Source organism: Sorex fumeus, unplaced genomic scaffold, assembly GCF_029834395.1.
Source record: "Sorex fumeus unplaced genomic scaffold, SorFum_2.1 ptg000024l, whole genome shotgun sequence".
NCBI lineage: Eukaryota > Metazoa > Chordata > Mammalia > Eulipotyphla > Soricidae > Sorex > Sorex fumeus.
Window position 1 is genome coordinate 57,294,692 of NW_026606081.1, and position 24,080 is coordinate 57,318,771.

At 56.9% G+C, this 24,080-nt stretch overlaps 2 protein-coding genes across 3 annotated transcripts; one reads left to right on the plus strand and one right to left on the minus strand.

Moving 5' to 3' along the window:
• Nucleotides 1–2,295: 2,295 nt before the first annotated feature.
• PEX11A (peroxisomal biogenesis factor 11 alpha) lies at nucleotides 2,296–7,615 on the minus strand. 2 transcript variants are annotated; one of them, XM_056114137.1, is made up of 3 exons: nucleotides 7,477–7,610; nucleotides 4,888–5,003; nucleotides 2,296–3,299 (listed from the first exon to the last, which is right to left on the minus strand). In XM_056114137.1, the coding sequence occupies exons 1-3, from the start codon at nucleotides 7,530–7,532 to the stop codon at nucleotides 2,728–2,730; spliced, it is 744 nt and encodes a 247-aa protein (XP_055970112.1). In that variant the 5' UTR covers nucleotides 7,533–7,610; the 3' UTR covers nucleotides 2,296–2,727. The 2 variants fall into 2 exon arrangements, 1 of the variants encoding a protein (XP_055970112.1); XR_008792481.1 differs by lacking the exon at nucleotides 4,888–5,003 and having other exon boundaries at nucleotides 3,163–3,299; nucleotides 7,477–7,615.
• A 406-nt stretch (nucleotides 7,616–8,021) lies between these two features.
• Nucleotides 8,022–19,398, plus strand: WDR93 (WD repeat domain 93). The gene is made up of 8 exons (XM_056114318.1): nucleotides 8,022–8,053; nucleotides 8,279–8,615; nucleotides 9,682–9,874; nucleotides 10,511–10,575; nucleotides 15,892–16,063; nucleotides 17,325–17,398; nucleotides 18,140–18,226; nucleotides 19,362–19,398. Exons 2-7 carry the CDS (start codon nucleotides 8,313–8,315, stop codon nucleotides 18,212–18,214), a joined length of 882 nt encoding a protein of 293 aa, XP_055970293.1. The 5' UTR covers nucleotides 8,022–8,053; nucleotides 8,279–8,312; the 3' UTR covers nucleotides 18,215–18,226; nucleotides 19,362–19,398.
• Nucleotides 19,399–24,080: the final 4,682 nt, after the last annotated feature.

Genomic DNA, 24,080 nt, shown 5'->3' on the forward strand with positions numbered 1-24,080 from the left:
TGGATTGAGTTTTTCTTTTGTGGCATGAGGGTCTGGACCATACTTGGTGACGCTCAGGCACTACTCCAGGCTCAGAGCTTAGGGATGGCAGAGCTCAGGGGACCATGCGGTGCTGGGGATCAAACCTACACCTCCTTCCTGCAAAGCCTGCGCTCAGCCCGAGTCCCGCACGGCATCCCTGCTGGTCCTTCCTTCTCTGCAGCCAGGTGAGAAGTGGCCAGTCCGCTTGCTGCTGTTACAATAGTCTGTGCTGTGGGAATTCTAGGGTCCGAGTTTCAGTGCTCCGCTCTTGGTAAGAAATCGGCCCCGATAAACTCACCCTCGGTGCCCCTCCACAGGACTCTTTAGTAATGGGGCCCTGGACCCTCAGGATCACCTGGCCTCTGAGAGACCCCGCGGCCCATCCTCCCAGCCCCTGCACTCACAGGTCAGTGCTCCTCGCTGCGGAGCTGCTCTGGGCTTGAGGGCAACATAGGGGAGAGCTGGTGGCCCGTGTCGTGGTTCGCTGAGCAGGGTCCCCTGGGCATATGTTGCTTTTCACATGGGCACTCAGCCAAGTAGGAGGGGGGCCCCGAGCCTAATCAGATACAAGCTCGGAAACTCTTCCTTCTGCCCCACGTTCCAGCCCCCACATCTCAAAAACAAACGAATAAAACAAACTCTCTCCAAGGACCAGGAGACAGTTCAAAGGGCTGGACACATGCTGGGCATGCAGGAAGCCCAGGTTTGCTCCCCAGCACTGCCAGGAACAACCCCCCCCCCCGCCAGCACAAAGCTGGCAGTTACCTGCAGGCACCACCAGATGTGGCCCCCCAACAAACAAAAGTCCCAAAGCTGTCTTCCAGACAGGTGGTGTTGGCTTTCTCATTCTCTCAGCCTCAGCTCCTCTCTGCAGGGTGGCCAGCGCTGCAGATGCCCCGGCCTCTCACCCCATGATTTAAGATTTCTTGCCCCCCCCCACAAACACACACACATATACACGCACACACATGTGTGTGCAGCTGGAGCGATAGAGCAGCGTGGCGGGCGCTTGCCTTGCATGCGGCCAACCCAGGTTCGATCTCTGGCATGCCATAGGGTTCCCCCCAAGCACCACCAGGATTCTTGAGTTCAGAGCCAGGAGTAGCTCCTGAACATTGCTGGGTGTGGCCCCAGATAAGACAAAAAATGACAGCAATGGGGCCGGAGCGATAGCACAGCAGGTAGGGCGTTTGCCTTGCACGCTGGCCCACTGGGGTTTAATCCCCGGCATCCCATGTGGTCCCCCAAACACCTCCAGGAGTAATTCCTGAGTGCAGAGCCTAGGTGAGACCCCAAAAAAGCCAAAAAAAAAGTGGCAGCAATGATGAAAGTCTTCTGGCTGAGCTACTGCAAGCAGAGGGTCAGAACTCCAGTTCACAGCAGCCATCAGATGAGGGAGCACTGTGCCGTGTGCAAGCATGGACTCTCAGCCTGGCCCAGAGGCGTGTGCTAAACGGAATTGTGCTAAATGGAAAAAGAAAAGGTTTCTCTTTAAAAAAAAAATGGAGGGGGTTGGGTACCAGTTTTGGATTTTTTTTTAATTGTGCTAAATGGAAACAGGAGTAAAATAAAGTATATTTTTTAAAAAAAATTTTGAGAGGGTGTAGCCCACCCCCACACACACAAAAAAAAAACCAATAAAGTAAAAGAAACAGGTGACAATGTTGTTGGAGGGTAAAAGGAAGTAGTTCAGGAGGTGGCCTCTGGCCTCACTTTACACTGTAGGACAAGTGTCTTCGGACTGTGTCCGGAGGGCAAAGGGCTGGAGCCTTGGAGCCGTGCCCTGGGCCAGAGGGACAGCAGGCTCCATGCCCAGCACTCTGCTGACAAAGCCAGGCCTCTGGCCAGCTGGGCTGGGAACCCAGAATGTAGGTGAGAGGTGAGTGGTGAAAGGGCCGAGCCGAGCCTGCTACCCGGAGCAGCTCAAAGGGCACAGCCCCCTGCTGCCCTCCAGGCCCACCTGTCCTTCCCGTGGGAGGACCCTCACTGTCTCTTCTCGGGGGACCCCAGACTCAGCTGGACTAGGCCTGTGAGTGGTGCTGTGGATGCAGCTCAGCTGAGCCGTTGAGTGCCGATGGCCTCTAGTTTGGGGGACCCTCGGGAAGGCGGGAGACGGGACAGGAGAGTGAGGATGGGGGAGACTATGGCATGATTCCAGGAGAGGTGGGACTGAGTGGCCCACCCCAGAGAGGGCAAAGTCGCGCCAAGACAGCTGTGTGAGCACCTTCCCGGGGCCCAGACCCGCTGACAGACACACCAGCTTGGTCTAGAAATTTATTGGTCATCATCATTCAGTGGAAGTTCTGGACAAACGACTTTGCCCTCGCCTAGCTGCTGACAGCTTGCTCTTCAAATTCCCCCGGACAGTTGCTTCGCAGCTTCACGTCATTCTTGGAGATTTGGGGACCGCCAGTGGCCAGGCACATTTCTCCTTCCCCCACTTCAAGGGTTACTGTCAGGAGCATTTCAATCACGTCGCTGGGATCCCAGGGTCTGGGGCCTCTTTCCTCTCCCGTTGCCTGGCAGAGCCTCCCTGGCCCCCGCTGGCACCTTCTCACTTGCCTTCCCCACCCTCAAGATCCTCTGGCACAGCCCAGAGCCCAGCACACTGGAGACCCCCGAATGTGCCAGCCGGTGGTCACCTCCAAAGGTCTGAAAAGTGTCCGCTCTGGGTTCCCTGCAGAGGGTGGCTCGGCAGGGCGACCCTCAGCGGATCCTCAGCTTCAGGTGAGGGTAAAGCACCGCGGCGAGGCCAGCCAGCGAGGACACCAGGCCTCCGAGTCCGATGAGGCCCGGGTTGGACTCGTAGATGCCCAGCTGGTGCAGTGGGTTGAGAAGATCACACGCATTCTTCACGGCATCCAGCAGCAGGGGTGGCTGCTCCTTCAGGGAGCGGAAGAGCAGCAGAAGGAAGGACTGGAGCCACACGACCTCCTCATCGGCCACGCTGTGGCCCGCAGGCGTCCGGGCGGACGACTGTGCCCGCCGAGCGCGCTGGCGGGCCAGCCGCTCCATATGCAGGGCCAGCTCGTACACGTCCCGGGCCAGGCTCAGCAGCAGGGAATAGTAATAGTGACGGGCCGCCCAGCCACGCCAGCGCTCCTTGTCCACACCCGCCACCAGCCCCACGCTCCGGGCCCAGAGCACCGTGTCACAGATGAAGTAGAGCACGCGGTTGAGGTTGGCGAGGGTCAGGCACAGGCGGGGCACCACCTCCGTGGCGTGGAGGCTCTGCTGTGTGGCCTGCAGCGCGTGCAGCACATTGCCGAGTCTGAACCCTGGAGAAGAGGCGATGAGAGGTGAGTCACTGTGCACGCCCGGGATGGGACGTGGGACCACAGAAACAGCGAACAGGCCACGTGGGGCTCCTGCCCACGATTGAGCGTGCCTCCCTCTGAGCGTAAGGGTCAGTATTTCTCCCGAAAGAGGGACCTGGGACAAGGGTCTCAGAGGGCACCGAAGACATAGTTCAGAGTGACTTTTGAAACGGATCCTCTCGTAGCAGGGCACAGTGTCAGCCAGACAAGGCCAGCCGCAAAACCCAGAAAACGAACAACCTCAGAAGGATGCTTGATACTTCCAGTTTTTGCAGCAACGGGGTCAGATCCAAGGCCTCACATATGCACCCCCCAGGCCCCGCTACTGACTTACAGCCCTGGCTGTAATTATCTAAAATAACATTTAAAAAAAGCATGTGTAATGAACAATGCCAAATCATTTTGAGTAGGTCTGGACTTTCTAAACCAGAGTGCTTGTATCCATATATTCTCAGCCCCTGATCCATCCAGAAAAACTCACTCTGCTGCCCAGTCCTTCACTGACTTTTTTTTTTATTATTATTTTAATTTTTTTAATGTATCACCATGAGGTACAGTTACAGACTTACAAACTTTCGTGCTCCACTGACTTTGTTTTTCTCAAGCAAATGGGTTTCTTTGATGGCTTTCCCACACAAAGGTTCCCTTCCCACACGGCTCTGAGCCCTGAGCAGGGGGACTTCCCTTTTCCTTCTCCCGTAGACATCCCTCAAGTCCCACCTCCTCCCAAACACCTTCCTTCTCCTCCAGTCAACCAGCATATCCATCTCCTATCAGTATTACACGATCTTAGTGCCCCAGGAAGTCTCACACTGGAACCTCTGGGAAGCAGAGTTTTGAGTGGAATTGCTCAATCCCCAAGGCCTACACTTCATGGGCTAATAATACCTCCGCTCACCTGGTGTGGCAATGCCTGGTTCTGGTCCAGCAGCGGGGAGCCAGGCATGCAAGGAACACTAGAAATCTGGGGATCGCCTATGTGGCTCGTTACTAAACTGCTTTAAGTGGGTACCAAACAAGCGGCCAACATGGCCGACCCGAGTTCGATTCCTCCACCCCTCTCGGAGAGCCCGGCAAGCTACCGAGAGTATTCGATATGCCAGACACAGTAACAACAAAGTCTCCAATGGAGACGTTACTGGACCCGCTCGAGCAAATCGACGATCAACGGGAGGGCCTTACGCAACCACCCCATACATGGCCTGTTCCTGTAGCAATACCTCAAGATAGGCGAGAAGGTGGAGGTCCAGGATGCAGCTCTGGTGTTCTTCTAGAGAACACAGAGTTCCCAGGGACAGGTTACAAAGTGAACCCAACGCGGATTGCGTCTCAGTGGTCGGTTACAGTAAAACATCCTTATCTTTTGTGTGTAGTACCGAATATGGGCAGAAGGGGCGCCTGTGAGTGTCCACCTCTGGGGCCTGGGGCTCCTTGGCGGTGGCTGGGGAAACGGAATGACTGGAAATTAAAGACCTAGGGCCGAGCTGAGGTTCTGAAAGACAGGAGCTGGGAATTCTGACTCGAGCTGCTGTCCCTCACCAGTACTTACATTTGCGGCCTGTGCTCACACTGGCCTCCAGACTCTGGAGCTTCTCGACCACCTTCTCCTGGCCAGGCTTTGGCTCTAACAAATATCTAAGCAACATGCAAGTGTACTGAGTGGCTCTGAAATGGAAGAATGAGGAGAAGGGTTTAGACATCCACTCTGAGGGGACCCGTGAAGGGGAGGAGAAACAGGCTTGGCTCGTGCCAGCGTTCCCCCAAGACAAGTCTCTCGCGGAGAAGCGCTTCCAAGAGCAAAATTCTGCAAGTCACTTGCAGGCCAAAGGGTAGGGCATGAGATGGGAATGCAACACAAAGGTAATGAAAGTGAGCAAACTTCGCAACACTGCGAGCCGGCCCTCAAGGCCACGGCTGGCACTGACCAAGACCAGGCAGCCTCTTCCCAGCTCCATCACTTTTTTGATAAGGTGGAACGAAGTCTCCATTTCTCGAATGCATGCTTCTACCCTGTAATTAGCCAGCTACTCAGGGGACAGGGTCAGGCTCAAATCAGAGCCTCAAGAAATTTCTGTGTTTGGGCTGGAGCGATAGCACAGCGGGTAGGGCATTTGCCTTACACGCGGCCAACCCGGGTTCGATTCCCAGCATCCCATATGGTCCCCTGAGCACCGCCAGGAGTAATTCCTGAGTGCAGAACCAGGAGTAAACTCAGAGCATCTCCGGGTATGACCCAAAAAAAATTTTCTGTGTTTGAGGCCCAGAGCAATAGGACAGCAGGTAGGGCACTTGCCTTGCATGTGCCTGACCCAGGTTCAATCCTTGGCATCATATGGTCCCCCAAGCACTGCCAGGAGTAACCCCCCAAAAAAAAGAAAAAAAAGGAAGAAATTTCTGAGTTTGAGAACTTGACTTAACTTTTTTTTTTTAAAGAAGCCAATTTATTTAATTTTCTTTCTTTTTTGGGTCACACCCAGCAATGCTCAGGGGTTACTCCTGGCTTTGCACTCACGAATTACTCCTGGTGGTGCTTGGGGGACCATATGGGATGCCGGGGATCGAACCCGGGTCGGCCGCGTGCCAAGCAAACACCTTACCCGCTGTGCTATCGCTCCAGCCCGGACAACTTGACTTAACTTTTGATGAAAGGGCCAATTATCCACCTGCACCTGAAGAAGCGTAGATGTCTTTCAAACTAATATTTCACACCGAGTATAGGTCAGCTGCTGTGCACACAGGGAAGTATTAGACACTGCAGCTAGTCACAATCACAAAGGCCTGACTGAAGAGCATGAGAGATTTTGAGCAGTCAACATCCACACACACTTAGCAGCCGCTATTTCCATCTGCCCTGTAGCGGTTTGAATCCGTTTATGCCTTATTCTTCATGAAAAGATGAACATTTTTCAAAAGTGTGAGCTTGTTACTAGGGTGACAGAGGAGTCGGGGTGGACCTCATGGTGACAGGGCATGTCACTGAATTCCCCTTTCTCACTTTTGACCTAACACTAGGGCTGTGAAGATTTCTGGGTTTCTGTCTCTTTTTGTTTGGGAGCTTTACCTGGTGGTACTCAGGGCTTATTTCTGGCTTTGTGCCCAGGGATCACCCCAGGTGGGGCTTTGGGGACTATATGGAATGCCATGCCAGGGATCAAACCCGCATCTACTTGATGAAAGGCAGCCCCTACCCACCATACTATCTCTCCAGCCCCTGCGACGATTTCTATGACTGCAGTTTTGTTCATGAAAGAACACCAAAGGGGCTGGAATATAAGGCATCCCCCTAAAGATGTATTTTTTATTAAGCAACCTCCTTTATGAACCTTGAGGGGAGTTCAGCTCTGTGACCGGCTTCTGCTTTTGTTTTACTTATTTTTGGCTCTTTAGGTCATACGTGGCAATGCTCAGGCCTTAATCCTGGCTCTGCACTCAGGAATTACTCCTGGCATGCTGGGGGTGGGGGAGCGATGCTGGGGATCAAACTAGGGTCAGCCGTGTGCAAGGCAAAGGCCCTCCCTGCTGTACTATCACTCCAGCCCCTGGCTCCGGCTTTTAATGAGGTGGTGATCTAACAGTTTAATTTTTGAAAACTAATCAGGTGAGTAGGCAGGCAGTGTGATGTTCACGGGCAGGGGCATACTGCTCCGGGGTGGGCAACCACGGGCTTCTGGACTCAGTTCCTAGCACCCAAGGTGAATCAGTCAGCCGTGGTACCCAGAACCTTGTAGAACCACTTAGAAGTGGAGGGGAAAGCTGGTTATATGTCTGCAACTGTACCTTTTACATTAAAAAAGATATTTATTTCCTAGGGGGCAAGTCCGTGCGGACTCAGCGGTCCGGGCAGGGGCCCGGGGGGCAGCTGTGCGCGTGGGGTGGGGGTGGGGGGGCCGGGCACGAGGCTGGCTTCAGGCCCAAATGCACCCTTGCAAAGTTCCTGCTCAAGCTGGGCGCCCGACGACGCGGCTCCGGCCTCCCCTGCGGGACAGCGAGCCGGAGCTCGGGGGCGGGACTCGGAATTCCGAGGCCGGCGGGGACGCGGGGGCCCGAGTGTCCCTCCTGCCGGGGTCCAGCAGGCACAAGTCCCGGCTCCCGCCGCCGGGTGCGGGCACCGCGGTGCGGCCGCCGGCGTCCGACTCACCTGAAGAGCCGATCCCGGCCCTGGGTCTGGTTGGTCAGGCGGATGAAGGTGTCCATGGCGCCACCCGGGGCCACTGGGTCGCACGGTGCCCGCGAGTCCCCAGGGGCGCCGCGAGTGCTGCCGGGGGCGTGGCCTGTGGGCGTGGCTTCTCCCGGCGGCCACGCCCAGGGGCGGGGCATGGCTTCCGGTCGGGGCCGGAAGTGGGGGTTACCCAGGCGACGCCGCGCGTCGGCGGCGGGTGAGGGGCGCCTCGGCTTCTGCGCTGGGCGGGCGTCAGTCCCCGGCCGCCTCCACCTGCAGTCTGCGTGGGACCCCCGCGGCTCCCAGAGCAGTAGGTGCCGCCGCGGGTGTCGAGGGGGCCCGGGCTCGGCGACCGGCCCCTGCTGACTCGTGGCAAATCCCTGTGCTGGCGAGACCTGGAGAAGCAGTGACCGCGCAAGACCCCCCTTCCCGCCAAGCGTCTTAGCAGAAGCTCCGTGTCCTGCGTTGACAGCTGTCCCCCAAGCATTTGAAAGCCTTTTTCTGATTCGGAGCTTGGACTCTTACAAAGTGCCGATTACCTGCTCTGGCTCTCTTTGTAGGTTTTCCCATTTTGTTCTTGGGGAGGGTCACTCCTGGTGATGCCCCCGGAGGTTACTTCCGGCTCCGTGCTCGGGACTGACCCCTGGCCAGCGTGATGTTCACGGGCAGGGGCATACTGCTGGTGCTGGGTTCAGAACGAGGGTCAGCTGCCTTCCGAGGCGAGCACCTGCACCCCCGTACTACCTGTCCGCCCCACTCCTTTCCTTTATCTGCCTTTCAGGGCCTTGCAGACTCTCCCAGGCCCGCCTTCTGCCATGTCGTCTTCCAAGGGAAGGGGGGCCAAGAAGACGAAGCTGCCCCTGGCCACGCGGAAGGGACCTCTGGAGGTGCCGTCCCCCACCGAGAGGGACTGGTCGAAGGAGGAGGACGAGGGTTATGTCTTCTGGGATCCAGATGAGGAGCAGGATTCCCTGCCTCAGCCTTATCGTATGATCAACAAACTGGTGAACTACCTGTTCGACCGGTCGTGGGATGTGATCCAACAGAGGGATGTGCTGCAGGAAGCACAGCGCAGCCGGGTGCAGCCCACCACATATGCCCCCCAGGCTGAAAGCAAGGTGGGAGAGTCTCTTCCCCAACACCCACAGTGCAGGAGTTCCTCTCCGGGGTTGCCTTTCACTGAGACTGTGGCCCATGGGGAAAATGAGTCTGGGGGACAAGGGCGTCCGGGTTCTCTGGAGATCAGGTGAAGGTTTCCCAGCCAGCCACTACTCTTGGGAATTCTCAGAGGGTGGGTTCATCACCCATGTGCTTGCAGCGCTGCCAGAGCCTGGGCCCGAGACATTTCCCTGGAGAGCTAGACAGTTTTCCCAGATTGACTGGTCTTGGAGCCGCAGACATACAGAGGGAAGGGCACTTGCCTTGCCCACGGCGACCCAGGTTCATTCCCCAACACCCTATGGGGTCCTCTCAGGAGTGATCTTTGAGCACCGCCAGAAGTGACCCCAAAATCAAAAATAGGGCTGGAGAGATAGTCCAGTGGTAAGATGCTTGCCTTGCACGCACCTGACCCGGGTTCGATCCCCGGCATCTCATATGGTCCCCTGAGTACCAGCAAGAGCAGTTCCTGAGCACAGAGCCAGGTGTAACCCCCCTGAACATCTCCAGGCATGGCCCAATAAAAGTTTTAAAAATAAAACAACTAACTAGCCTACTGTCCCTTTTTCAGAAGAAAAAAAAAAGAATCAGCACCCCCTGGAAATCTCCCCTCTCTTTTTGGGGGATGGGGGCTTTTTGGGTCACACCTGGTGATGCACAGGGGTTACTCCTGGCTCTGCACTCAGGAATTACTCCTGGCGGTGCTCAGGGGACCATATGGGATGCTGGGAATCGAACCCAGGTCGACCTGCTGTACTATCGCTCCAGCCCCAAATCTCCCCTCTTGAATGGCACAGAGAGCACCTCCCTCATACCCCCCGAGGAGTTCACCACCCTTTTCACTTGGATTCCTCTGTATTGGTGACATCTGGGGAATGGGTCCCCCAGAGCCTCCCACCACTGGCCCCTTCCCCTTCCAGTAGAGGCGGTTTGCTGGGCCCCGCAAGCCCTGTTTGAGGGCTTCATTTCCGTGAAGCTGAGGAAAGCAAACACTCATTCCTTCTCTCTTGCTTTTTTTTTCTCCAGCTCAGCAGTGCACCCACCTGTATGGCCTTTTCCCAGGAGTATTTGTTTGTCGGTGGAGCCAAAGGCTTCTCCATCTATAACCCGTTCAGTGGGAAACAGCTGTACGTGTGGGAGAAGCTGAAGGTGGATGTCACTTCCATCTGGACCATGGACTTAGATTCTGAAACTCTCCTTGTGCTTCTGGATGAAACAGGTACTCCCTCTCCCCTTTCAGCCTGAGTTACGGGAGGTGCCAGCTGTTCTGAGTCAACCTTCGGGTCTGGGCAGCTGTGACGCTGAGGAGGAATAATGGGAACAGGGCAGGCCAGCGAGTGGGGCGCACCGGGCATCCACTGGTCAGGATAGAAGGGGAGTTTGTGGCCCTGCTTTGCAGAAGGAACAGCCGGGGCCTGGAATTTAAACAGCCTTTCTCCAGGCGAGGCCAGAGAGAATTCACATAGCCCGGAGACCTGCCTTGTTCATGTTGGAGGAAACTGGGAAAAAGATCATTCAGGAAGGTGGAGCTTGGATGATGGCACAGCAGGGAGGGCGCTTGTCCAGCATGCGGCCAACCTGGGTTTAATCCCCAGCACCCCATACGGTCCCCTGACTTTGCCAGGAGGGATCCCTGAGTGCAGAACTGGGAGAGAGCCCACAGCATCACCAAAACCAACCGAAACATGTTAGCATGTTTCCGCCCTGCAATACGCCAGTTTCTCTCACCTTTCCACCAGATCATCTGGGTAGAGCAAGGCTGGGAGGAAACCTGTGAGGGTCAACCCAGAGTGCTAGGTGGACAGTCCAGGTCGCAGGGGGGGATGTGTCTGACATGCCCACGTTTCCGTTTCAGGCATTGTCAGACTCTTCTACTTCTGCAGAGAAAGTCTTTACTTCATCAAGACCATCAATGACATTGTAAGTCCCATTTCTCTCTCCATGATGGTGACAATCCTATGAATGTGGAGGCCATGGACACTCCTATTTCTACTGGAGAGAAAACAGAAGCTTCTGGGGGCCAGAGCAATAGGTCGCAGGGAGAGGCCTTGCCTTGCACATAGCTGACCCGGGTTCAATCCCGACATTCCATAGGGTCCCCTGAGCACTGCCAGGAGTAAGCCCTGAGCACTGCCAGATGTGGCCCAGAAACCAAAACCAAACCAGAGAACCTTGCCTTGCATGAGGTCGACCCCAGCACCACTTAGGGCCCCCTGAGCACTGCCGGGAACGAGCCCTGATGTAGCCCCAGGAGTAGTCCTGAGCACTGCCAGGTGTAGCCCACTCACTCCCACCCCCCAACAGGATAAATCAATAAACTCCCCACAGTCTGCGGCACATGCTGTCCACCGCGGCTTAATTTCCCCCACCAGGATTTCCTGGGAACTGCAGGCCCAGTCAAGCACAGTCCAAAGGCCCTGCCTCCTCATAAGCCTCGCTCAGTTCCTGTGCTACTAACGTGAAATCTGAAGTGACTTGAGAATTGGGGTACAGCCGGGACTCAGACTTCACAGGGGTTTCTGTCCTCCAACTGCTGTGGGGGCCTTCATAGGCATTCTCTGCTACAATCAAGCTGGACTCACCCCACTGCATCTGCTCTATTTCTCAGGAGGACACCAGTAAGCAGACCTCCTGCATCAAGGTCCAGATCTCCCTGGGGGGCGACTTTGCCGCCTTCCTGCTGCAAGGCAAGATGGGGAGCACTGTTGGGAAGGCCATATTCGCAGCTCCTCCCCGACCACCACCTTCCTCCTCCTGGATCTGGCTTGGTTTGGTGTGGTTTAGAGCCCCACCTGGCAGTGCTCGGGCTCCTGGGAGGACTCGGAGGACCCTTGCAGCATGCAGCACTAGGGATCAAATGTCCCTCTACTGTTCCCGTAGCCCAAAGTCTGATGTTACCAGGGCATCCAGGTGTCACTGTTCCCGGGCGCTCTTAACCAAACCCTCTGTCTGGGAGAGCGAAATCAAGTCCCACCGCTGCCCCGTGGGTGTTCAGAGGCAGAGGGACCCTTGAGTTCCCTCCCAGGGCTGATTCTGTCAGGGTGTCTTCTTCCCTACAGAATAGCCATGAAACACCCCAGTGCAGGGTCCCACAGGGGCCTGGAGACCACGGGCAGTGGATGGAGTTGGCACTTTCCTCATACATGTGGCATAGTCCTGGGGGCAGAGGGCAGTGCCAGGGGGCCGGAGTGATAGTACAGCAGGGAAGGTATTTCCCTTATACTCAGCCAACCCGGGTTCGATCCCCGGCATCCCCTATGGTCCCCCAAGCACTGCCAGGAGAAATTTCTGAGTGCAGAGCCAGGAGGAATCCCTGAGCATCACCAGGCGTGACCCAAAAAACAAAAAGCCAAAAAGACGAAAAAAGAAAGCAGTGCCAGAGCCATGCCCATAGGACAGCGGGGAGAGTGCTCACAGGGCAGTGGCCAATGCAGGATGGACCCCCAGCACCTCATATGGTCCCCTGAGCCCACCAGGAATGATCCTTGAGTACAAAGCCAGGAGGAAGAGGAAGAGGGAGGAGGAGGGGGACAGGGAGGAGGAGGGAGAGAGAAAGGAAGAGAAGGGGAAGGGAGAGGCAGGAGGGAAGAGGAGGAAAAGGCGAGAGGAACCTTGAAAGGCAGAAGCTTGTGAAGGGCACCCCCACTTTGTGACCACAGGACCCACTTCCTGCCTGGCCAGGTCCTGGGGTGGGCAGGCGGGCCCTGGCTCTTGTCCCCCACAGGTGCCGAGAGGGCAGACAGGGTCCCAGAAAAGCGGCCTCCTGCCCAACCCTCTTGCGGCTCCCGTGCAGGGGCTGGTGATCTTTGGCTGGAGGTGTACAAATTGCCCAAGGAGGCCTGGCTCAAGGAGGTGGAGCACCCCCAGACCTCTGCGAACCCCAAGAAAAAGACCAAACATCTGCAGCTGGTAAGGGACATCTGGGTGTCTTGGCCACAGGCTTCTCAAGCCCGCGGGGAACTTGGGGGTGGTGGGAGACACAACCCGGAGGGTCCATCAGCTGAGCCTTCCGCAGGGACAGTCCAGACACCCCCAGCCTCCAGTGGCCCCGCCCACAGCCAGTGCTCCAGGCTCCTTGGGGAGGGCTGCCTTTCACCCTGATCTCATCTCTCTTCACCCACCCATCCTCCTCACGACACTCTTTGTTGTGCTCCTGGCATCCTCAGCCGCTGGGCGGAAGGTCCTGTGTCCGTGTGCAGGCCCCAGGCGGGTTCAGTTGTGGGGTGAGGCACTCACCAGCCCTTCGGGTCAGAGTAAACAGGCTGGGGGTGACGCATGTTGGCAGGTCCCTGTGGGGAGCAAACACCTCTCTCTGTCCCACAGAGTCACACGAGTGCCTTGATTCCAGACGCTGCAGACTTGGTATGAAACTTCGAAGCAGATGTTCCATTTCTGGTTTGGTTTGGTTTGGTTTGGTCTGGTTTGGGGGCCACACCCAGCAAGCAGTGCTCAGGGCTGACTCCTGGCTCTCCACTCAGGAATCGCTCTTAGCGGTGCTCGGGGGACCCAGTGGGGTGCCGGGGATCGAACCCAGTTCAGCTGCTATGTGCCAAGCACACACCCTCCCCGCTGTCCTACGGCTCCGGGCCCAGCCGTTCCATTTCTGAAAGGAAAGCTTTTTGCTTCAACTTGAAATTTACCCCAAATACTTCATGGTTTAAGGCTAAGGGCTTCGCTAGGGCGCTGTCCCCAGATTCTCAGAGACTTGCTCTGGTGCCTTGTGACCAGCGATGGGGTCCCCATCCTTGAGGGTACCCCCAGAAAGCACAAAGGGCATTACTGGCATGAAGCCCCGCAGTTGGGACTCTGGCCTCCAGCCCTGGCTGGGACTAGCTGTCATGAAAGGGGCAGGGGATAAGATTTTCTCTTGACTGGAGACTCTCTCCTTCCTTCAGGGGCTGGAGTGGCAGCTCAGTGGAGGAGCATTTGCTTTGCATGTGTTTGAGTCCCAGCACTGAAAGAAACAAAAACAAAAAACTGCCTCCTGGGTTTGCCACCCCAGATGGTCCTCCGAGTACCGCCAAGAGTAGTTTCTGTATGCACATCCAGGAGTAACCCCTGATCGCTGGATGTGGACCAAAAAGCAAAAACAAACAGACAAACAAGAAACTCCCTCCTGAGGGGTGGAGTGCAGGGGGAGGAGGGACGGGTTGGCAGAGGAGCCCCAAGGCTCAGCTCGTAAACTTTAGCTCGGTTCTGTTGGCCACGTGGACTTAGAGAGAGTTCAAGGTTTCGTTGCTTCATATGAGACTTTCTGCCAGCCTCCCGCTGCCAGGCCCCTGAGGCCCAGCACTGGCCTTTTCTCGAGTCTTCTGGGGTATGTGATATAAGGGGCAGGGCCTGCCTCCCTCCTGGGTGAGGTCCGACATCCTGAGGGCTGATCAATTAGTCAGGCCTGGGAATCTTTTGGCTTTTCTACTTTTTGGTTTTAGGGCCACACTGGGCAGTGCTCAGGGCTCACTCCTGGCTCTGCACTCAAGGGTCACCCCTGACAGGATTCAGGGGACACTATGGGGCCCTAGGAACTAACCCTAGGTCACCCATGTACAAGCAAGAGCCCTACTCACTGGACTGTCATTCTTTAATTGAGGCAAATAAAAAATACATCTATTTGGTTTGGGTTGGGGCGACAGCTGGTGGCGCTGGGGCTCAGGGGTCACTTCCGGTGCTGCCGGAGGTGTGCTGAGCTGGGACGGGCCCCGGTCTCCCGCACCAGCCCTTGTGCAATGGGCTGGTGTGAGGTTGGGCTTTCACTCTGGCACCTTGCTATTTACTTTCTTTTTCGTCCCATGTATTCTCTTCCTCCCCCATCCCTTCTTCCTTCCCTGGCCCCAGGCCCCCCCCCCAATTCTGCCCACACTGGAACGTGTGTACTTAATGATCATGTTTAAATGTGTATTTGACAGTTTTTTTTTTTTTTTTTGCTTTTTGGGTCACACCCGGCGATGCACAGGGGTTCCTCCTGGCTCATGCACTCAGGAATCACTCCTGGCGGTGCTCGGGGGACCAGATGGGATGCTGGGAATCGAACCCGGGTCTGCCGCGGGCAAGGCAAGCACCCTACCTGCTGTGCTATCACTCCAGCCCCGACAGTGTATTTTTTTAAATGTAGGAGTTCTGCTATTTATTCAGCTTAATTCACTGATTAAGCTGATTGAAATGGGCGTGAACTCCACATTACTATTTTTTTTTAAAAATTTTTAATTGAATATCCATGAGATAGACCACTACAAAGCTGTTCGTAGCTGGGCTTCAATCATACAATGGTCCAGCACCCATCCCTCCACCAGTGTACATTTCCCACCACCAATATCCCCCGTTTCCCTCCCTCCATCCCCCAACACCCCACCCTCACTCCAGCCCCTCTATTTTTTTAAAAAATTGTTTCTTTCCAACATATTTTTTTATTGGTTTGTTTTTTCTTGGATCAATTCCAAGTCCTGACAAACCAAGGCATGTGTTTGACCCCGAGTTTCTGGGGACACACCCGGCAGAGCTGAGGAACTATGAGGGCCCTCAGTTCAAACCCAGGACTTCTCTCTACAAAGCACATGCTCCAGACCTTTGATCTGTCCACTTTCCTTCTTGCTCTCTCTCTCCTTTTCCTTTCTGAGTGTGGGTTCGGCAGCAGCACCACCCCCTTTGCTGGCTTGTGCACTGTGCCTCTTCCTTCCTGCAGGATTCCAGCATTTCCTATAAAACAGACATTAAGCTGAGTCCTCCAGTTCAGATCATGAAGCTCAAACCACCCAAGCCGATTACAGGTCTGTGGGAACCCCTTCCGCTTCCCTCCTCCCGTGGGGTTCTCCGTGGCTGCCGCCTTCTGTCCCCAGAGCGCTCCCACCTTTCCCCCTCGTCAGTCGTCACAGCTAAATCTCAAGTATGGTTCTGCAGCGGTCACGCGAGCTTCCAGCGCTTCATTTCCTAACCGAGCGAGAGCTGGCGCTTGCCTCTGACAACCCACGACCAGATGAGAAAAAGATTTAGCCGCGGCCCAACCCATAGCAGAGCGGGAGGGTACTTGCCTTGCACGCAGCCGACCCAGGTCCAAGTCCCAGCATCTCATAAGGTCCCCGGAGCACCGCCGGGGATGGTCCCTGCGAACAGAGCCCTGAGCACCGCCGAGCGTGGCCCCAAAACAGAAAATCAAAACACCCCCACCCTGCCAGTGGGATCTTGGATGCGGGCGGGAGGGAGGGAGAGCCAGTTGGCTCCTGGAATGATCCCCTCCCCCAGGCACTACGTTCAAAAGCCCCCTGGAAGTCTTCTCTCGGGTGGAGGACTGCAGCAGCCTGGGCTGGGGCCAGAACCACTACATCAAGGAGACGCAGTGGGAACAGGAAGCTGCTATGTTCAGTGCGGCCTACAAGGGCTACCTGTGTGCGGAGGGCGAGGACGAGCTGCTCAGGTGAGCCGGACGGCCATGCAGAGCACGGAGCAAGCTCTTGGAAACACGCGAGGCCTGAGTTAGGAGATGGGAGAGGGCCTGAGGGCCAGCGCAGGGGGGTGGTTCCATCCCCGGCTCTGCTGGAAGAGGCTCACAAGCACTGATTTGGGAGGTGCCTCTGAGCACCACTCGGTTGGATCCCCAAACAGGCAGGCTTTTCTTTCTTTTTTTTGTTCTTTTTGGGGTCACACCCGGCGATGCATGGGGGTTACTTCTGGCTCTGCACTCAGGAATTACTCCTAGCGGTGCTCAGGGGACCATATGGGATGCTGGGAATCGAACCCAGGTCGGCCGCGTGCAAGGCAAACGCCCTACCCGCTGTACTATCACTCCAGCCCCTCTATTTTTTTAGAAAATTGTTTCTTTCCAACATATTTTTTTATTGGTTTGTTTTTTCTTGGATCAATTCCATGTCCTGACAAACCAAGGCATGTGTTTGACCCCGAGTTTCTGGGGACACACCCGGCAGAGCTGAGGAACTATGAGGGCCCTCAGTTCAAACCCAGGACTTCTCTCTACAAAGCACATGCTCCAGACCTTTGATCTGTCCCCCTGCACCCCTCAGGGGAGTCAGTGAATCAGTACACCCATTGCTGGTTACATGGCCCTCAGGATGAGTGAGCGCTTTCTTCCCCCACCCCAGCAGACCCCACCAAGTCTGCTCCTCTTTTTGTTTTTTTTTTTTGTTTTGCTTGGTTTTGGAGTCACACCCAGAGGACCATATGGGGTGCTGGGAGTCAAACTCTAGTTGGCCATATGCAAGGCGAGCGCCCTCGCTGCTTTCCTGCCATTCCAGCCCACAAGTCTGATCCCTGGGGCTGGAGTCATATTACAGTGGGGAGGGCATTTGCCTTGAATACGGACCGACCCATGTTCAATCCTCGATATTCCATAGGGTCCCCCAAGCACCACCAGGAGCAATTCCTGAGTGCAGAGCCAGGAGTTACCCCTGAGCACCATCAGGTGTGACCCAAAAAAAGCAAAATATTTTTAAAAGTCTGACTGATCCCTGAGGGAACTTCTTGAAGTGGCTTTGTCCGGGACCCTCCCCAGAACCCTCCTCGGCCCTGGCCCACACCCCCAGGATGGTGCCTACAGTGTCCACAGCACTGTTATAGGGTGGGGGGTCCATCCACAGGACCCCTCTTGGGTCTCAGCTCTGAGATTCCACAAGCCCCCTCCTTGCTAAGGGGGTGCCAGTGCCCACCGTTCCTCCCCGCAGCACGACGGCCACGTTCCACTTCCTCCTCTATAGCAGTCTCATCTCCCTGCCCTCGGAAGCCAGGAGCCCCGGGGGTAAGTGAGCAGAGAAGGAGGCTGGCTGGGGTGGGAGGAAGTGGTGTTGAGGGGGCGCTTGTAGGGGCTGGACTGGGGATGCAGTCTCATGGCAGACACCACCCTGGCATAAGCCAGGCTCTGAGCTCACGCCTCAAAACCACACTTGAGGGAGAGAAAAGTCTCTGGTCGGTGGGGTCAGGGCAACAGGACAGTGGGGAGGGTGTTTGCCTTGCATGCAGCCGACCCAGGTTCAATCCCCAGCACCCCATATGGTCCCCTGGACCAGAAATAACCCCTGAGCATTGCTGGGTGTGGCACCTTCCCCCAAAAAAAGCAAAGAAAGAAAGAGAGAGAGAGAGAGAGAGAGAAGGAAGAGAAAAAAAGGAAGAGAGGGAGGGAGGGAGGAAGGAAGGCAGGTAAGCTGGCCTGGTTGGTTCTGGTTTGCCCTGTGGGTTCAGCCTGGATCTCCCAAGAGTGAAGGTGGACTCTGCCGGCAGGGAGTGACCACAAGGGTTAGGGGCAGGGGACAGTGCGTACGTGGCCTGCCCCCGGCTGCTTTTGATGCCACTCGCTTCCTCCTGCTGGCGCCCAGAGAGCACGTGTTTCTAGATGTGAAGCCACGGGAGCTGTGTCCAGCCCCTCTCAGTCAGTAGCTGGGCCTCTGTGGAAGCTGCCACTGGAATGTTCACTTCTGCCACTGCCCATCAGGCCAGCCCCTCCCCAGGGCTCTGGCCTGATACGGCCTCTCTTCCTTCCCAGGGGTGCCCTGTCTCCTCGGCCTGCACTGGACCGGGAGGCACAACTTCTTCTTCTTCTCGCTTAGCCGGACTCTGAAGGACAAGGCGGGTACTTGAATGCTGCAGCCTGGGCCTGGGTACAGCGCTGGGCCTTGCGCCAGGCCTTCCTGCACTGCCCGCACACGTCTCACAGCAGGGCAGGCAGCAGTTTGGGGCGGAGGAGCTCCCTGGAATCAGGATTCTCTTTTCTGTGTTTTCATTTTGTATTCGTTGTTTTGGGGGCCACACTTGGAGGTGCTCACAGCTTACTCCTGGCGAGTTGGGAGCACTCTGGGGGCAAGGATCAAACCTGGGTCAGCCGTGCTCAGGGCATCAGCTGCCGTGCCGTCTGTCCGGCCACTGGCATCAGAATTCTTAGACTGGCAAGTCTGAAGAGACACAGCCCATGTCAGGCCCGGGGGTGTTGTGGGCAGCAGGATGGGCGCCCGCACCCCCTTCTCACTGCAAACAGAGCTGGTGAGTCCAGCCACCCTATTGCTGAGATCGGGGTGTGGAAGCTCTCGGCAGTGGGAGCCATGGCACAGCTCCCTGGTATTGTCTCCTACAGATTCCTGGGGCCTTTTGCGGGTAAGGGAGTTTTGTGACCATTCCCTGAGCTGTACACGTGGGTGATGCTTTAGTTTCTCCTTCAAAGATCGGGTTTATGGGCTGGAGCGACAGTACAGAGGCGAGGGCGCTTGCCTTGTACGTGGCCTACCCGGGTTTGATCCCCAGCATCCCATAGGGTCCCCCGAGCACCTCCAGGAGTAATTCCTGAGTGCAGAGCCCTGACACATTGCTGCGAGGGCCAAAAGAAAAATCACAAAAACATTAAATAAATAAGGTGGGGTTTAAAATTCACAAAGCCCTGAGCACTTCCAGGTGAGAACCCCCTCCCACCTGGAAAAAGAAAAAACTCACAACAAAGTAGAATTTTCTTCTCCTTTACCATGCCAAGGGGTCTGAGACCTTGGGCAGAGGCTCTTCTGCCTCAGTTTCTTCCTCTGTAAACTGAGGGCTGGTGGGCGCCATGTTCAAAGTAGCCCAGAGGCAAGTGGGCCCCCAAGGTACAGATGGGATGTGGGCAGGGCTGCTCACTGGCCCTCCTGAGAGCAGGAGAGGCAGTGCCTGCCCGCTCCCCGCTGTCCGTGCCTTGGGGTGTCCAGGGGATCCGGGGTGACCCGACACGTGCTGTCCCCCACCAGACCCTGAGGGTGTGTGGCCCTTCGCTGCCCCCATCACCATGTCCCAGCTCAGCCAGACCCGCACCTACCTGGTCGTGGCCTGCGAGGACGGGGTGCTGACCTTGTGGGACATGCATGAAGGTGAGCCCCTCAGACCCCTGCGGCCCACCCACTTGGCATGGTCCCACTGGCACCTAAGTGCAGAGCCCTGGAACGTGGCCATGGCCATCTGCGGCACCCCCAGAGCAGGAACCCGGCACACGGTCAGTTGGCAGCCACACGTGGCTCTCCTTGGGAAATCGAGGTGCCCTCCCCACCCTCACCCCAGTGTCCATGGACAAGATCTGTTTGCGGGGACTCCTGAATTGGAGGGCGCCTTTCCAGTTGTGCTTGGGGCCCCCTGCTGACACTCAGCCGAGCTGTAGGCCTGAGTCCAGTGCTCGGCCCCGGGGGTGCAGGAGCACACAGGCAGGGCTCACCCCCTTGCTTCTGACTTCCTGGCCGTGGCTGGAAGCAGCTGGTCACCCCGCTGTGCTGCAGCTCTTCCCCTTCACCCCTGCCCCCTTTTCCGACCCGCCACAGGGATCTCCCTGGGGGTGGTGGCACTGCCCGAGGGCTGTGTCTGCCAGAGCCTGCACTACATGAAGTACTTTGTGGTACACGACGGCCGCTGCGTGTTCCCCGACACCCCACTGAAGTCACAGGTGCAGTGCGTGGTGCTGTGCACAGACTCCTCCCTCCACCTTGTCTCTGCCAAGGGCACCCAGGAGCTGTCCATCCAGGTCATCGTGGAGAGGTGAGTGTCACCAGTCGCCTCTCCTGACCAGCTCTCCAGCCAGGCTGTCTTACCCGCCCACCATCCGGAAAGGCCCATCCATGATTCCAGCACTGCGGTGACAGGATGGCACAATGGGTGGCGCCCATGGGACAGGACGGCTGGGAAGAGGGTCGATCTGTCCAAAGAGACTTTGGTCTGTTTCCCCAAGGGGCTTCCCTGCCTTCCGAGCCATGAGCCAGCCCATGAACACAGATGCACCATTCCACAGTGAGATGAGATGTGGCTGGTTTGGGTGGGGCTGTGGCGTGAGGAGAGGTGGAGTTCCCATCATTTTAATTTATTCTATTTTAATTTTTGTTCAGGGCTTCCTCCTGGCTCTGCACTCAGGGGTCACTCTTGGCAGTGCTTGAGGGACCATATGGGGCATCAGGGATCAAACCCGGTTGGGCGCCCTCCCTGCTGTCCTGTGGCTCTGACCCCACCGTTATTTTATTGCCGACCCTGCGTGCCGTAGTATAAGATGTTGCACTTGCTTTCTGGGTCATGAGCGCACCCTGCGTATCTGATGCTCAGACACAGGAACCCCCAGCGGGCACATGGAGAGAACAGCAGGACCCAACATGAGTCTTGGTTCCCGCAGGCCCGCCAAGTTCCTGGATGAAGCCATCTGTGACGTGGCCCCGGTCCAAACCTTACCTGGCATGGTAGGTCCCTCGCCCTGGCCTTCCTCTCTGCCACCCCCACACAGGAGAAAGAGATCACGTTTCCTGGCTGCGTGGAGTCTCTGTGCCATGACAGGGCTGGAGAGAGTCTGGTGGGTCAGCTCATCATCAGGGAGACCCGGTGAGCAGGGCAGGGAGAGGAGGAGGCAGTGCGAGAGGTTGTGGGGGTCAAGACAGGTGTTCCAGGATGGAGCAAATTCAGCAGGAAAGGAGGGCACCCAGCCACTAGGGACCACTGGGCTAAACAGGGGGTCTCCAATGAGGAGAGAAGGAGGGGTGTCAGAGTCCATGCAGGTGCGGAAGACAGGTGCAGAAGGACCCCCGGCCATGTGGAGGGTAGTGCTGTGAGAACCAGAAGCGTCGGGACAGCCCAGGGGCCCCACACCTGTGCCCGCCCCCATGCCGGGTGGCCACACCCTCTGCTCCCTTCCCAGCTGCTCACCTTCTCCAAGAAGGGCCTGGTGCAGCTCCTGGATGTGGCCAAGCCTCAGGTCGTCTGCGCCTTTGCTCCTCCGGAACCACAGCACCTGGCGGTGCCCTGGAAACCCATGTTTGTCATGTCACCACATCAGCCGTTCTTCTTGGTTCAAGGTCTGGGGAGTTGGGGGGGCACTCGCCCCCGGTCCCTTCCCCAAGCCTACTAGGGTGACCCCAGTGCTCTCAGGCCCCACAAACACAAAGGGTCTGCTTGCCCCGGCTCCCTTGATGCAAGCAAGCAAGGCCCTTGCTCGGGACCCCCGCACCCGCAGATCAAGGGGCCCCTACAGCCCCATCCCGGCCACCTAGCTTTAGAGAGCGGCCCCCGGCGTTCCCCCTCTTCCCCACGAGGGAACCCCGTGGACCCGGCTCCTGCTTGTCTCAGGAGATTACGTGGATGAAGCTTCTGGCAGCACCCAGCACTCGGTCTTCTACTACGACCTGCAGACCTACCCGCTCCTGGGGGGCATGCTGGCCAACTGCACTGTGTCCCAGAGAGATCTGCAGGAGAGCCGGGCCTTTGACCACGTGCTGCCCCTGGAGCGGAGATGCGAGCTGCTTCTGCAGAAGAGGTTGGTGCTCAGGACCCCCCAAAAACACCAACACCAAAGGTTTGCACGTGTGAGACCCCAAGTTCAGTCCCCAATTTCTGAGTTGGTCCCCGAGTTGCATTGGGAAACTGGCTTTTCCTCAGGACTAGCTCTGTGGCCTGACACTGGGGCCTGCCCCTGACTCCCCCCAACTCTGCGTGACACAGTTCCCAAACACATGCCACTCTGAGAAGGAGGCGGGAAACCCCCTCCCCGCACCCTGGGTGGGCAGCTGCGCCATCATTCGCTCTTGTCCTTTGCCATCTGTCTCCACCCATCCTGAGATTGGCCCTGGAATGAGGTGGCACTTGGGGGTGGTGGGTTTGTGGGTGATAGAGCGAGTTTCAGCCTTGCGACAGCGTCCAAACTGCTCTTACGAAACCCAGGGTGGCCACAGCCTGGGCTCTGGGGCTTTGTAAAGCCCTTTCGGTGCCGAGGAACGTCCCCCTCCCATGAGTGGGGCTTCCAGAGACACGAGTCCAGCCCACTCGGCCCCCTACACCGCCTCTCCACCCAGGCGAAAGCAAAGACCACAGCAGCCACCAGCGCCATCCCTTCTCCCCACCTCACCCCAGCCCCAGAGGACAGAAAGTATGACCTTTTCCTGGAGCTCGGAAGAAAGGAGAGAGCAGCAGGGACCCTGGTGGAGAATCTAAGAGGCTGGAGCGATAAGACAGTGGGGAGCGGGGCTGGAGCGATAGCACAGCGGGGAGGGCGTTTGCCTTGCACACGGCCGACCCGGGTTCGATTCCCAGCATCCCATATGGTCCCCTGAGCACCACCAGGGGTAATTCCTGAGCGCAGAGCCAGGAGTAACCCCTGTGCATCGCCGAGTGTGACCCCCAAAAAAAGACAGTGGGGAGGGCTCTTGCCTTGCACGAGGCTGACCCAGGTTTAATTCCTGGCATCCCCGAGCCTCCTCAGGGGAGATCCTTGAGCACAGAGCCAGGGAGCATCACCACACGTGGCCCCCCCAAGTAATAAAAAAAAAAGCCAGGACTATGCCCCTTTCCCTTTTCCGGGTACAGAGAAATGAAGCCTGGGGATGAGACGTCCCTTAAGGGCTCCTCGGTGAGCAAAGTGGGGGGCTCTTGAGGTTTTCAGCCCTGTGAGGGGACCCCAGTCCCTCAGCCCCTGCTCTGCTCTGTGCAGCTTCCAGCAGCTGAAGGCCAATGAGGAGATGGAGGAGCAGTACTGGCTGCGGCTGCGCAGGTACTCGCTGGTACTGCAGAGAGAAACCAGGAAGTGAGGCAACCCCCCCCCCAATGCCCCAATAAACAGAGTGATTGTCCCACACCCTGTGTCTTCCTTCCTTCCTTCCTTCCTTCTCCCGCCAGCCTGGGCCCCACTGGGCCGCAAGGCCACCCTTCTCTCACTCACCTCGGGGTGACAACCTGCTGTCACCATCATGGGGGCGGGGGGGGGGCCCTGGTAGCAGGACCTGGGTCGCCTGCAGAGGAGACTGCGGTGGGGGGACCGGAAGCACAGGAGTGGGGAGAAATTGCCCTTCTGGGCCAGAGCTATAGTATGGCAAGGAGGGCACTTGCCTTGCAGGCAGCTGACCCACATTCAATTCCCAGCATCCCATAGGGTTCCCTGGGCACTGCCAGGAGTAATCCCGGAGCACAGAGCCAGGAGTAAGCCCCGAGCACTGCCAGATGTGGTGCTCAGGGCTGACGAACAAAACAAAACAAAAACAGAAAAGAAAAAGACAAAAAGGGACCAAAGAGATAGTACAGTGAGTAGGGCGGCTGCATGAGGCCAACCCAGGTTCGATCCTCAGCACCCCATAGAGTTGCCTGAGTCAGCCAGGAGTGACTCCTGAGAGCAGAGCCAGGAGCAACCTTGAACACCTCCAGGTGTGACCCATAAACAAACAAACAAACAAAAAGGTAAAAAAGACAGAAAAAAAGAACAGGAATAAAGAAAAAGGGGGAAAAGGAAGGAAGGAAACAAGAAAGAAAAAGAAAGGAAGAAAAAAGGAAAGGAGAAAGGAAAAGAAAAGAATAAGAAAAAGGAAGGGAAGAGAGGGAAGGGGAAGGGAAGGGAAGGGGAAGGGAGAGGAGGTGGGGGAGGGGAGGGAAGGGGAATGGGGGGAGGGAAGAAAATTGTTCTGGGACCCTCAGCCTGGGGCTGCTACTGAGGACATCCTGTGGTTTCTACTGGAACTGCA

Bases quoted from the DNA above. Each gene is read 5' to 3' on its own strand.
- PEX11A (XM_056114137.1), bottom strand. From the start codon at position 7,532: ATGGACACCTTCATCCGCCTGACCAACCAGACCCAGGGCCGGGATCGG. The intron at 5,004-7,476 runs GTGAGTCGGACG...CTTCCATTTCAG, and splicing joins GGCCGGGATCGGCTCTTCAG to AGCCACTCAGTACACTTGCA. The intron at 3,300-4,887 runs GTAAGTACTGGT...CCTCTTCTCCAG, and splicing joins TGTGAGCACAGGCCGCAAAT to GGTTCAGACTCGGCAATGTG.
- WDR93 (XM_056114318.1), top strand. From the start codon at position 8,313: ATGTCGTCTTCCAAGGGAAGGGGGGCCAAGAAGACGAAGCTGCCCCTG. The intron at 8,616-9,681 runs GTGGGAGAGTCT...TTTTTTCTCCAG, and splicing joins CCCCCCAGGCTGAAAGCAAG to CTCAGCAGTGCACCCACCTG. The intron at 17,399-18,139 runs GTAAGTGAGCAG...CTTCCTTCCCAG, and splicing joins GGAAGCCAGGAGCCCCGGGG to GGGTGCCCTGTCTCCTCGGC.